At 34.3% G+C, this 13,734-nt stretch overlaps 1 protein-coding gene across 6 annotated transcripts in view; it reads left to right on the top strand.

Moving 5' to 3' along the window:
• VPS50 (VPS50 subunit of EARP/GARPII complex) overlaps nt 1–13,734 on the top strand; it is a 143,183-nt gene that overhangs the window by 23,246 nt on the left and 106,203 nt on the right. For 5 of the 6 annotated variants that reach the window (XM_045494784.1, XM_045494782.1, XM_045494779.1 and 2 more), the window contains 3 exons: nt 9,291–9,413; nt 10,704–10,775; nt 13,034–13,087. Coding sequence is in view for 4 of the 6 variants with exons in the window: in XM_045494782.1 (XP_045350738.1) it covers nt 9,291–9,413; nt 10,704–10,775; nt 13,034–13,087 (249 nt within the window). In the remaining 2 variants the exon portion in view is untranslated. The remainder of the gene's footprint in view (nt 1–9,290; nt 9,414–10,703; nt 10,776–13,033; nt 13,088–13,734) is intronic. The other variant, XM_045494781.1, reaches the window with a different exon arrangement.

Consider the following 13,734-nt stretch of genomic DNA (forward strand, 5'->3'; position numbering starts at 1 on the left):
TGTGCTTGAGAATCCAGAAAGGACTGTTTTGTTGTTGTTGTTGTTGTTTTGAGAACTATATAAATTCTGAGTGGGAAGAAACCTTAGAAGTCATCAGGTACGGGGCACCTGGGTGGCTCAGTTGGTTAAGCGTCTGACTCTTGGTTTCAGCTCAGGTCATGCATGATCTCAGGGGTTGTGAGTTTGAACCCTGCGTTGGGCTGTGTACTGGCAGTGCGGAGTCTGCTTGGGATTCTCTCTCTCCTCTCCCTCCCACTCATCCCCCCACAAATAAATAAATAAACTTGGGGGGGAAAAAAGAAATCATCTAGTACAACTTCTGCCTTTTATGGACAGCATGACACTGTATTCCATTTTAAGAGATGTGAGTCAAATAATCCATATACTGGAAATTTGGAATTTTGGTGGAGAAAATAGTGTAGAAAGAAAAAAAATAGGATTATTTGCAGCATTTTCTATAGAAAAGGAAACTTTGAGAAAGATTTCAAAAATCTTAGCTTAAATCATTCAGAGGTAAGATCAGTGGTGTCCAAGCTTTGCTGCATATTAGAATAACTAATAACCCACAGGCCCTACCCCATTCTAATTAAGTGACAGTATGTGGGGTGGAGCCAGGTGTCAGCAGTGTTAAGAAATCCCCACGTGATTCCAATGTGGAGCAGTGTTTGGGAATCTTTGGCCAAGTGGAGGACACGGTGACAAGAATGGAAAAAGGGGAACTACAGGAACTATTGTAGAAGAAAATTTTTGAAATTTTATTGACAGTTTTTGTGGGAAAGAGTAAAGAGTTAGTGATGACCTAAAATTTCATTACTGGGAAATGGACTCTGTTATAATTCAAATTAATGGGATTTTCATGCTGAAGTGAAGATAGAGGAAACTGATCTATATAGTATTTACTGACTAAATTTGTTATTCATTTGGAGAAATTTATACTTTTTGAATTATGTGAAAGGTTTTCACTTATTTTAATTGGTTACAAGACTTATGAAGACTTGAGACCAAAATTTATTATAATATATAATAATAACAATAGCCACATGGTTACTAGTTACAGAACTTATTAGGATTGCATTTGAGAGTATTTGTTGGATCCTGATTAAAAATATTAATATTCGGAACCTTATAAATCTGTATCTTGACTTTAAGTAAACATTTTCCATAGTTCTTCCATAATGCTTACGTATAAAAAGAGTACTGATAAGAAAAGAGTACTAATGTTAATATTGTTTTATGAATTTTTCTGAGCTTCTACCTTCTCATATTATTCTTTAAAGATAAATTTTTTTTTTGTTTTTAAGGCCCTGATTCTCCTAACTCATAAATACAAATAGGATTCAGCTAGGTTTACTATTACACATGGTTGGTTTAGCTATGCCTTTGACTTTTTTCATGTAAGACAAATATAGGCCAAGAGGACAAAAGATATCTCTGTTGCAGTCAAAACTTGAAAATACATTTGTCTAAATATAAGAAAGTATTTTTGTTTGTCTGTTTAATGCATTCCACAAATATTTACTGTATACCTTCTCTTATATAACATTCTGGGAGTTTGTGCAGAATGTTTTCTCACGTGTAAAATACTTCTGTGAAGTAAGATAAATGAGTTTGACTTGACTTCTTAGCATCCATGAAAAGACTTCTAAAATTTAGGAAATGGAGAAGGGCTAAATTTGAGAGACATTTTAAAAGAATTTAGGACTGAGGATTTTATTGGATGTAGAAGGTGAAGATACTGGAAAAACTGCAGTTTTTAAGTTTTTTTTAATGATTATTTACTTTTGAGAGACACAGAGAGAGTGTGAGGAGGGGCCTGGCAGAGAGAGGGAGACAGAAGATCCTAAGCAGGCTCTGCGTTGTCAGCACAAAGCCCATGCAGGGTTCAAACTCAGAAATCGAGAGATCATGACCTGAGCCGAAGTCCCACGCTTAAAGGACTGAGCCATCTATGCACCCCAAGACTGCAGTTTTTAGACAGTGAGATTGAAGGTGTTGTGATGTCTTTTCTCAGAATAGATAGCATTTCTTCTTTTGGAAAAAGGGTCTGATCATCAGGGAAATACAAATCAAAACCACACTCAGATATCACCTCACGCCAGTCAGAGTGGCCAAAATGAACAAATCAGGAGACTATAGATGCTGGAGAGGAGGTGGAGAAATGGGACCCCTCTTGCACTGTTGGTGGGAATGCAAATTGGTACAGCCACTCTGGAAAACAGTGTGGAGGTTCCTCAAAAAATTAAAAATAGACCTACCCTATGACCCAGCAATAGCACTGCTAGGAATTTACCCAAGGAATACAGGAGTACTGATGCATAGGGGCACTTGTACCCCAATGTTTATAGCAGCACTCTCAACAATAGCCAAATTATGGAAAGAGCCTAAATGTCCATCAACGGATGAATGGATAAAGAAATTGTGGTTTACATACACAATGGAGTACTACGTGGCAATGAGAAAGAATGAAATATGGCCCTTTGTAGCAACATGGATGGAACTGGAGAGTGTTATGCTAAGTGAAATAAGCCATACAGAGAAAGACAGATACCATATGGTTTCACTCTTAAGTGGATCCTGAGAAACTTAACAGAAACCCATGGGGGAGGGGAAGGGAAAAAGAAAAAAAAAAAGAGGTTAGAGTGGGAGAGAGCCAAAGCATAAGAGACTCTTAAAAACTGAGAACAAACTGAGGGTTGATGGGGAGTGGGAGGGAGGGTAGGGTGGGTGATGGGTATTGAGGAGGGCACCTTGTGGGATGAGCACTGGGTGTTCTTTGGAAACCAATTTGACAATAAACTTCATATATTGAAAAAAAAAAAAGAAAAAGGGTCTGATGAAATGTTTTTAAAACTAAAAAACAGAATGCAGACTATACACTGGATTTTTCTCTCTTCAGTTTGTGATGTGTCTTTTCTTTAGTATTAGCTTCCAAATGGACAGGTATGTGGCAGGCAGCTTGATGTTGTTCGCTGAAGTTGAGAAGTTTTTAAAGATAGCTTAAAAATAAATATATACATATATATGTATATTTGATGTCTTAAAGCTATTATCTTTAATATTTTCCTTTTAATAGAAATAAATTTATAAAAATGCCTGTTAAGAATATAACTGTTAAGTAAAAGAAGTAAATAAAAATATTTGGCAGAGTATCACGTATGAAATGTTTGCTTTCTAATTTTGTATTTTTAGCGTATGTTAATAATTATATTTCTGTGAATAACATCAGTATGTATTCTTGATCTTTTTCTTTAAAGACAAATGTGTCCATTTGGAATGCTGTTATTATGTAGAAAGTGATTAAAAATACATTATTTCAATCACTTAAATATGTTGTAAATCTGGATTAAAATAATGCCACTTTAATAACCTTCTAGAAAAATCTATAAATCATTTTCTCAAAATCTCCCTTCATTGTAACCTCACCAGTATTCCACTAGATGGCATTGAAAGCCTGGAAAAAAACAAAACAAAAACAAACACAAACAGGCTTTAAAAGCTATGTTTTATTTAAAACACACAAACACAAACTGATAATGAGCTGGCTGCTTTGATGGATCATTATTGTTGTTCTAGTGGGATTTTAAGAAAATGTACCATTTCCCCACGTAAGCCAACATCTGCCATTTCATTACAGATTTATGTGGTATATGTATGGTTTTAGGGTATCTGATCTTGAATCCTTTTCATCTGAAACAAAACTATTTTTGTTCAATGATTTATGATTTTTGTAACACTGATTGCATATTGAAAACTTGATGTTTTGTTCTTCCTTTTAGCTCTGTATGGATTTTGGTAGCTAAACATTTTTTGCTCTCATTTTGAGCTGTAAGGTGTTACTAAGTTTGATAAAACTGTAATTTCCATTTTTAGAATTTATTCTAACAGAGTAGCTTTTTTATGTTGATTGACGAAGAAATGTGCAAATAGTTAAAAAGAAAACCACAGCATTTGTCTTGGTAAGATTTGTCTTGGTAAACCTCAGTTCAAGCTTTACAAGAATAAAATTTCTTTTTTTTCCACCTCATTCCCTCTCAACACAATGCAGTCTGCTATTCAGATATGTAATGTGAACCGTAGTCTAATAAACCAGTCACGGAAATGGAAGTTGGTTTGCATTTCATTTTTTTATTCTGTACATTTTTTGTGGGGTTTTGAAACTTGACTTGTGGAATGAAGATTTTGCATTCATCTTTTTTTGTTTGAATAAAGATCTACTGTTGGAGATTATAAATTTCCAGGCTGTTCTGTGGGTTCAAAAATTAGATTAAATTGCTTTTCAAAATTAAAGAGAAAATTGAATTTAATAATGGTAAGGAGAACTGTGAAGTTGTCATAACTCACTTTTTACACTTACAAAAGTGAATAGAATTGAAAAATTTGAACTTGATTTTGTATTTTTAATTTGCATGGTATTTTGTATAATTTAAAAGTAGTTGTTAAATGCAAAATCTGTGGTCTTTTTTTTCTCCTAAACTTGAATATATTCCCTTAAGAGATGAACTCTTAAGTGGGAAATTGTTTTGTAAAGTTATAGCCTATTTCCTTAGAAACCATAAATATACTGGAAATGTTTCATAACACCTTACACTTGAGGGCTCCAATTGTTTCATAGACTTGGATCCCCAGTTCTCATAAAACCTTTTGTTGTTATGTTGAGAGGAAAAATGGCTTGGCTGAAACAAAGATGTTCACTTAAATTTCTGTTATGATTGTTTTTCTTCATTTTTCATAGTTACATTTATGATGTGCATTTTATATGTATGTTCCTATCACTTTATCTCAGAGATGGATCAAAATGGAAAAAAAAATAGACTAGGTAGAATTAGAGGTAATCCTACAGTGTATTGTGACTGCTGGAAAAGACAGCTTCTAAAATATTGACTAACTTCTTTGTTTTCTACCACTTTCCTAAAATAATCCTGCTTGGTTTATTACGTTAAGAATATATTGAATATTTATGCTTACTTTTTTGATATAGTGTCTGGCACAGTGATATGTGTTAAGGTATTTTATTTTTAGTAAAGGGAAAATATGGCTCTAGTGTATATAAAAATATATTATTGGGTTTAAAAAAATCTCAACTGTTGCATTTTATTGCCTCGGTATATATGTAGATGCTCCCGCTGACGTTTTTCTACCCTATGAAGCCACTCTCTGATGTTTAACCTGTTGTATGCTTTCCTGCTACACTTTTTACTTGTGCTTTGCTTTGTATTTGCTGCCTTATTTCCCCACATTTCTCAAATTTGAAATTTTGCCTGTTCTATCTTCTCTAAATGGTACCTTTTTCATCAGATGTGAACTCACTGCCCTTTGATACCCCTGTGTTTTGTTTGTACTCCCTTATGTAATGCCTGGCAGGGGCATTGTTTATTCATCTGACCTTTCCTGTTATTTTAGCTGCTATTTTTTTACTCAGCTTTGTTTCTTTATTACCTAGTATAGAGAATTTTTGTATAGTGGGAATTAAAATAAATGTTAAATTGAAATATGTGACTTGATGGAGAAAGGTATGATAACAGAGCTTTGAAAGTTAACAGGTTATTTCTTAATGATAGTATGGAAGAGAGACTTGTTCTGTTCTTGCCATTGTATTTTTGCTTAGTTTTCTTTATTCGAAGTGTAGTGGATTATCATTAACAAGCAAGTTCTGGCACATTTTGATGGTTTGTCATTGACAAATTATTTTTGGATTTTCAAGTTTTATGGAGCATTTGTACCACTCCAATGATAATATGTATTAGTTACTATGTGACGTAAGATTTATGATAAAATAAAATCCTTTAAAGAATTTTATTAGTAAAAGCAGTCTGTAAGACCAAAATATTTTATTCTCAAACTGAGTTTAAGTATCGAATATTATTGTCACTTTAAAAAAATCACTTATTTTTATATGGTATAAGAAGTTTCATTTAATATTCTATTCCCTTGATTTTGCATTTTAATTTTTTTGTAGGAAATCTTCTGTTCATTTTGTTTATGTAAAATTTTGCTTCATACATATATGTTGACTTGCAAAATTGGTTTGAGGTGAAGAAGTATGTATTTTTGTACATCACCAATCCTAGGAAACCAGTTTATATAATGGCAAAATTATGGACTATTTGTGTTGAGAATGTACAATCTAGCTGTTTCTGTTTATTCTTCTAATTTACATGCTTAAAGTATCCCTAAAATCATTTAACACTTATTATTATTTCTAGTTAGAAGAGACATTTTATTAAGACTTTAGGGAAAGTTTTTACTGTCAAAACAACATATTGTCTTTTCCTTTCTTTTTGTTCTCCTTTTTTTTCATACAATTCACTGGATAAATTAATTTTAGTTAGATCAGTGATTGTTATCTACAATGTGCCTTGGCACTGTGGAGCATAATGATGGAGAATAAGGAGAAATCTCAGTTCTCCAAAGGTGTATAATCAAATTGAGCAGGCAGCACTAACAGTAGTGAAATATTTAGAGAATGATTAGGTAGAAGCAGAGTCTGGCAGCCTGCAGGTGCACTGGGATTAAAAGGAACGAGGTGATTGGGATGTAGGCACAATGGAGTTTGTCTGAATGAGTTCGGATGTATTGTTTTCACACAGGAGCCACTAAATTATCTGAAAGGAGAGGGTATTTTATAGGGATATAGCATTGGGCATTTGTCTTGGGTTGAATTCTACTTTGTGTGCTAGGTTTCTTTTTCTGCCTTTCTCGGTTTTATGCCAATGTCCTTAGTCTAGGTTACTTAGAGTGTCATGTGTTATGTGTCTGTTCTTTGAAATTCTGTGGGTTTGTCTGCTCTCTGTGATATAATTGCTTAGTTCTCCAAGAACGAATGGCATTTGACCTTTTATATACATATACAGATTGTACTCCTTTTACAGATTCATTACATTTTGTAGAATGTACACTTGTGAGATACTTATAACTGAAATTGTGTTTTCCCTTTGACATTCTTAATAACTTTGGATATTTGTTTCACTGTCATCGTATGTGTATGTTTGTCCTTTACAGATGAAAAAAAAAAGGCACAGAGAGACTAAGTTACCCAAAGCTAATACCAGAGTTGTAACTAAAACCTAAGTGTCTTTACCTTCAGATCAATTAATTAGGTAGTGTATAGAGAACTTCAGCATGGAGTTAGATATCCTTGGCATTTATACATTTAAGATGAAAGTATTCATTCATTGCAATCTATTTGAATTTTTGCTTGACTTCGTACTTGATGTTTTCAATCTTAGCAGTTTTTATAATATTAAAAAAAATTTTTTTTTGAATGGTACCAACTACATTTGTTTGTTAGTGGTGCTGTGAAATTCCTAGGGAGGAAAGTCCTAGGGAGGATATTGCCATATCCCGACTTGGGTCTTTTTCCCTACCTCAGTTTGCAGCATCTGAAGCTGGTATTTCAAATGCCTATGGACTTCTAGGGAGGGAGATTTCCAGGAATATCTGATCTTGTTTTCTTTTTTTTTATTAATTTTTTTTTAATGTTTATTTATTCTTGAGACAGAGACAGAACATGAACGGGGAGGGACAGAGAGAGAGGGAGACACAGAATCTAAAACAGGCTCCAGGCTCTGAGCTGTCAGCACAGAGCCCAACGCGGGGCTCGAACCCACGAACTGTGAGATCATGACCTGAGCTGAAGTCGGATGCTCTACTGACTGAACCACCCAGGCGCCCCTGATCTTGTTTTCTATTTCATGTCTCACTCATTTCAAATTTTTATTAAATGCTTGGAGGTTGCCCATGAGTAGGTTAGTTGGAAACCTTTCTATAAGTAGTATGGTTTTAACCCAGGTCTGTTCCTCAGCTCCATTGTCCAGGGTGTTATGTAGATTCGTGTGTTTGTTGTAGACCCCCCCTCCCTCCCCTACGCCAATGCAGCTTCTTCTGTTAGGACACAGGGTTTCTTACTTTACTTATAGTATTTGATTGCATGCTATATCAGTGATGACTGTGTCTTTGACCTTTTTTGGTTAGTATATTTTATAAGTTGAGTTTTGGTACAGAAGAGGCATTTTCTTTTCCATGCACTCTTAATTATGCAGATTTGATGTTTGTGTGACTTTGCCTTCTCTTTTAAATTTATTGGAATTTTAAACAGTTTTTCTCTTGAGTTTCAGATTTATTGCTCTAATATTTTCTTTTAGCTTGAATCTAAGAGGAGATAATTTTATAATTAATCACTTTACATATTTAAAATATAAATTAAAGCCTAAAAGATATATAAGCTAGGTTTTTTTTATAAATGAAAACTATGCCCTATAATAAAATAATCTAGAGTTTCTCTGTTTGAAAAATAATGTTCTCTAATAGACATTATAATTTTTGCATATTTAATCAATGGTGATTTATTAAGAATTTTTGTTAAATGTTATTTTAGTGACTGTAAAATTATTTTAAATATTAGTTCCTTTTGTGTTCTTAAATATATTTGAGATTAATATGAATAAAAATATCAAAGGACAAAATTGTTGTATGTGTATAAAAATAATGTTGGTTAATTAGTGTGGCAGAGAGGGGGTATCTGAATTAATGAAACTTCCAGTTAACTGAAGGTTTACCCAATGATGCAGTAAAATTGAGAGGATAAGGATGCTGACCTTAGGGGTAGAGATTTGTCTGTCAGGCTCTTTTTAGTTGTGTAAGTCCACAGAAGCCCTGTTCTATATCATTAAGAAGAAAGCATTTTATCAAATACAGAGCTTTAGGTTCATAATCAGATTATTAACTGTGGTATCAGCACCCTTTGAAGGAAGCCTCATAGGATTACAGAGCTAAACTTGCAGTCTTTTCTGGAGCCAGTATGTCTTAGCCAAGCAGTGAGATTGCCAGCATGGGGAAGAATGTTTGCTCTGCTCAGGGTTCTAATGCTGACGGTGACCCCACAAGTCATTGAGGCATTCCCTGATTATCTGTGCTGAGACGGATTTTAGAATGTTAAATGATGAAAATATGTATATATGTGGTATGTATGTACAACAGATTACATAGACACTTTGTTTTTTCCTTTTGTTAAACTTCTAAATTATTTTACCTACCAGTTGACACACACAGAATTGAAAATAAAATCTGAATCTCTAACCCTCCCCTTTTTTTTTTCTCCAATAGATGAATAGTTTTTAGTGTCTTAGTAGTCCTAATTTTCCATGAATCTTCATGGTTTCTGTCAGTTTGTCTCCTTGCTCAGAATGGGTCCCCAGGAGATTTGTGATTGTTAAAATAGATGATTATTTATTTCCATGCAGGTAGAATTATAATAGCTACAAGTACTTTAATTGTGATTTTTTTCCTTAAAGGAGGAATTCCGAGAACTTCGAGAACAGCCTAGTGACCCTCAAGCTGAACAAGAACTAATTAATAGTATTGAACAAGTATATTTTTCTACGGACTCATTTGATATTGTTAAATATGAGCTGGAGGTAAAAAAAAAATTCATTAAAACCTATCTAAACTCTGTCTTGTTCAGTGACTGAATTCATGGATGAGAGTTGAATGCTTTTTAGGGGTGTTCTTTCTTTTTCTTTCTTTCTCTTTATCTCTATCTGTCTGTCTTAATACCAGGACTGGTCTCTGATGACCATATTATGATTAAATGAACTTTCCGCATTGTTTTTACACTGAAATTATTTTAGAAAAATGTAAAATTAAGTGCTGCTGTAGAATATTCGTCCAGGAAACGTTTCTATATTTTTGGTTTTTAACTTTTAGCCTACAATATGTTGATATGCTGCCTTTATCTTATATTGTCTAAATATATTTAGAAAAGCTCTAAGACTTTCAATCATGTTTCTTTTTCTTTTAGGTTGGTTTCTTTAATTAATTAATTAATTAATTAATTAATTTATTTATTTATTTATTAGAGAGCAAGTTGGGGAGGGGCAGAGAGAGAGGGAGAGAAAGAATCCCAGGCAGTCTGCACACTGTCAGTTCAGAGCCCTATGCGGGGCTTGAATTCATGAACTATGAGATCATGACCGAGCCGAAGTCAGATGCTTAATCAGCTAAGCCACCCAGGTGCCCCTCATGAATGTATCTTTACATAATTGTTTAGCCATGATAAAGACCTCTATACCATAATGTTTATAATGTTGTCATTTTAAATTTACAGGAAGTTCAGAAAAGAATAGTCAGTTTTGATTTTAGATGAAACCAAATACAGTTTGCATATTTACTTTATACGCAGGATGTATATAGTCAGCCCCCACTCATTCTGAAGTTTCATCAATCTATTGATTGAGACTTGGAGTCTAACTTGGAGTTTCTGGTATACACAGTGGCATGTATTTTTGCTAGTTTCCCATACTACCTTCTGAAAGCTGATGTGTAATCTAAAATGCACTCCAGCAACTATCACTCTCACACTGTAGCATGTAGTTACTATTCATAGTGTTTCAGAGGGGAAATATATTTTGAATTCTGTTGTAGGCAATAGGGATATACCTGTGGCTGGTAGAGAGGGTGGTTAGGATGAGGGACTTTCTCTTGTTCTCCTGTCCTATAGGGCTGTGTGAGGGATGGAACTTGAGCACCAGTGGGTTGGCTAACAAAGGTGTGTAGGGTTTTGTGTCTGAAGTCTAGTGGGGAGATTGGGGAGGCCAAGAGGAGTGGGTGGGAATGGGATGTGGCACTGTTTATAAGTCAGAGGTATGTAGGTAAATGAAACAAAAAGTAAGTTATTTTTTTACTCTTTATTTGTGGGTATCTTTTAGAAGCTCCCTCCTATTCTCAATTTGCAAGAATTAGAGGAGTACAGAGACAAATTGAAACAACAGCAAGCTGCAGTAAGTAAAAAACACCTTTCTTTCTGACATAACTAAATGAGACACAGCAGAGAGGTGTAATGTTTGCAGATTTTATGGTTTAACTTAATATATTAAACAAATATTATTTAACATGACTCAGACTCAGTGATACATTTATTTTAAAATTTATTCAGCTTCTCACATTACCTTAATATAGATTTGCTAGTTCTTTCTCTGGAATCCTAAATGTGATCAAAGAATTTTGAACTTTTTTTAGATTGCTAAGTATCTTTCCCCCACTTACAGTTTCTTATCTCAGAATAAAGGCCCCCACTTCTAGTTGAAAGAGGCCCATAGAGAATAGAGAGTTAAGATTCAGAAAGTCTGAATTGTAGTCACTGATTAATTGTGTAGCATTGGGTAAGTCACCTAGCCTTGCTAAATCTATTTCATGTTCTCTGTGAAGCAGTGCGTTAGGCCTGCATTTTCTCTGATGCTGTAAAATTCTTTGATTCTGTGATTTTCCTTGCATTAGGCTGAGCTCTTTTAATAATACTCAGACTATACTGTAGAAGGTTAAAATTAGTATGTGGTCTTGTTAATTTTTTTAATAGTAACGGAGCACTAGTAATAAATGTATCTGAATTTAAGATGTGATTTTTAAAAATACATCTGACAAATAAAGGAAGATGTACTTCTCTTTCTTTTGTGTTATACTCAGTGGTCTCAGTGGGTGCTGGGATCTCCCTGGGGGTAGCAGCAGTGGTCTGGGAAAGGGACTTGACCAGTAGAGGGTTGTGTGGTAAAAGTGTGTTGTGATTTTGGAGAACTAGATTTCAGCGGATGGTGGCATCTCTTGCCTTCTGTTGGTTTCAGCATGTTTAAATATGTGCGTGTCTATCTTGTACTTGATGTGGTAGTATTCTTTGGGGACAGAATGCCACCACAAGGGCTGTACTGCATAATGACCTTTGGAATTTGGTCAACCTGGGCTTGAATCCCAGCCTTGTAACTTACTGTGGGGGCTGTGGGTGAGTTACTACTATATTTAAGATTACTCATCTGGAAAATGAGGAAGCATGTAATTCATTTTAATATATTGTCATGAGTAGTAACGGAGATAATATAGGGAATGCACTTAGTACGCTGCCTGGCACAGTGCAGATTAACAACTCTATCATCTATTTTAAACTATTTATTTATGTATGTATTTTTTAATACATTTTGGTAATGTTTATTTTTGAGAGAGAGAAAGACAGAGAGAGAGAGAGAGAGAGAGAGCAAGCAGGGGAGAGGCAGAGAGAGAGGGAGACAGACACAGAATACCAAGCAGGCTCCAGGCTCTGAGCTGTCAGCACAGAGTCTGATGTGGGTCTTGAACTCATGAACAGTGAGATCATGACCTGAGCTGAAGTCGGACGCTTTACCAACTGAGCCACCCAGGTGCCCCTATTTTAAACTTAAAAAAAAAAAAAAAACCAATTTGGTAAAATTAGGTGAGTTTCTGTCTGGGAACATCTATACATATTCATATGTATACAAATTCAAAGGAGTTAAAATCTAGAAGGATGGATGCAATAATTGAATGTATGTGTAATGCTTTGTTCTCAGTTGGCTTGGGAAGGGGAAGGGAAACTCAACTAATTGAGTTTCTTGAGCATCAAGGCTAAAAATGTCTTGGATGTGCCATGCTCCATGGTACCTGTAGTGTAGCCTAGTAGGTGCCCCTGAAATTGTGAAATGAGAGTCTCATATTCAAAATCATTATAATTCTAATTTGTATAACATACTAGCAATTTTCATGGAATTGACCAAGGACACCTTAGGTATGTTCATAACATTAAAAAAAAAATCCAAAAACATGTTTTCCAGTTTTCAGAAATAGAGGACCAAATTACTGTTTGTCTTTTTATGTGGTACAGAGGGTCTGAAGGGTTCAGGATGATCTCTGTTTCCCAGATACTGTCTCCATAAATTCAGCTGATTAGATATTTGTCTTATGTGTTCATCTTTTGAAAGCAAATCTTGTGCCCTTAAAGATGTTATACTTTTGTACATACTAGTTAAATCAATTGATACTGATATTATTAACAGTAGTAATGACCATTTTTTGAGTTTCTATTAAGGATTAAGTAGTGTGCTCTCTGTTATACCTCTTTTACTAATTTCATAGCCCAAAGCATGCTAGAAGTTATTGGGAAGACCTATGGAATATTCTTGCAAAAATTCAAAATGTAAAGTGGAATAGGAAGCATGTGGCTTTTTCTTTTACTTCCTTTGATTGCATGTTTTTATAGGTCTCTAAAAAAGTAGCAGATTTAATCCTTGAAAAACAGCCTGCTTATGTAAAGGTAGGATGATATTTGTTATTTTTAATAGTAAAATTTAAAAAATGCTTTAGTGACTTATACTTGAAACTGTTGAAGTAATTTATTGTCTTGTTTGTAGTTATTCTGTAGCAACATATCGACTCTATTTGGGGTGTAGGAGGGCCTTTTTATGTATGTTTTTCTCTCTTATTTGGGGAATTTACCAAACTGAAGAAGCCAAAGTTTTATTGATGATTCTAAAGCAATCTTTTTGGTTTGTTCAAACTTTAGAGGGCCCAGTGAAAATTGCTTCTGTGTACTTTGTAACATATAGATCATTAATAATGACTGCTCAATGGCAGTGTAACAATCTGTCTTTAAAATATAATAAAATTGGAATCTTATAGCTGAATCTATCTTTGTATCTGAAAATCAGAGACTTCAGAATCCATTGAAATATCCAGCAGTGTTCAAATGAAGATATCCATTGTCATAGCATCTTAGCAAACAGAAATCATATTTGTCATATCCTTGATTATCTCCGGAAGTTCTGTTGGGTAGAAACGTTTCAGTAGATGTATTATTAGTACTTGTTTATGCTTGTAAAATGGGTTTGGTCTAGATTTCCTTATAAGCAATATTGACTAAATATTTTATCATATGTCATTATGAAAATCATTTGGAAGTAG

The sequence above is a fragment of the Leopardus geoffroyi genome, chromosome A2, assembly GCF_018350155.1.
Source record: "Leopardus geoffroyi isolate Oge1 chromosome A2, O.geoffroyi_Oge1_pat1.0, whole genome shotgun sequence".
Classification (NCBI taxonomy): domain Eukaryota; kingdom Metazoa; phylum Chordata; class Mammalia; order Carnivora; family Felidae; genus Leopardus; species Leopardus geoffroyi.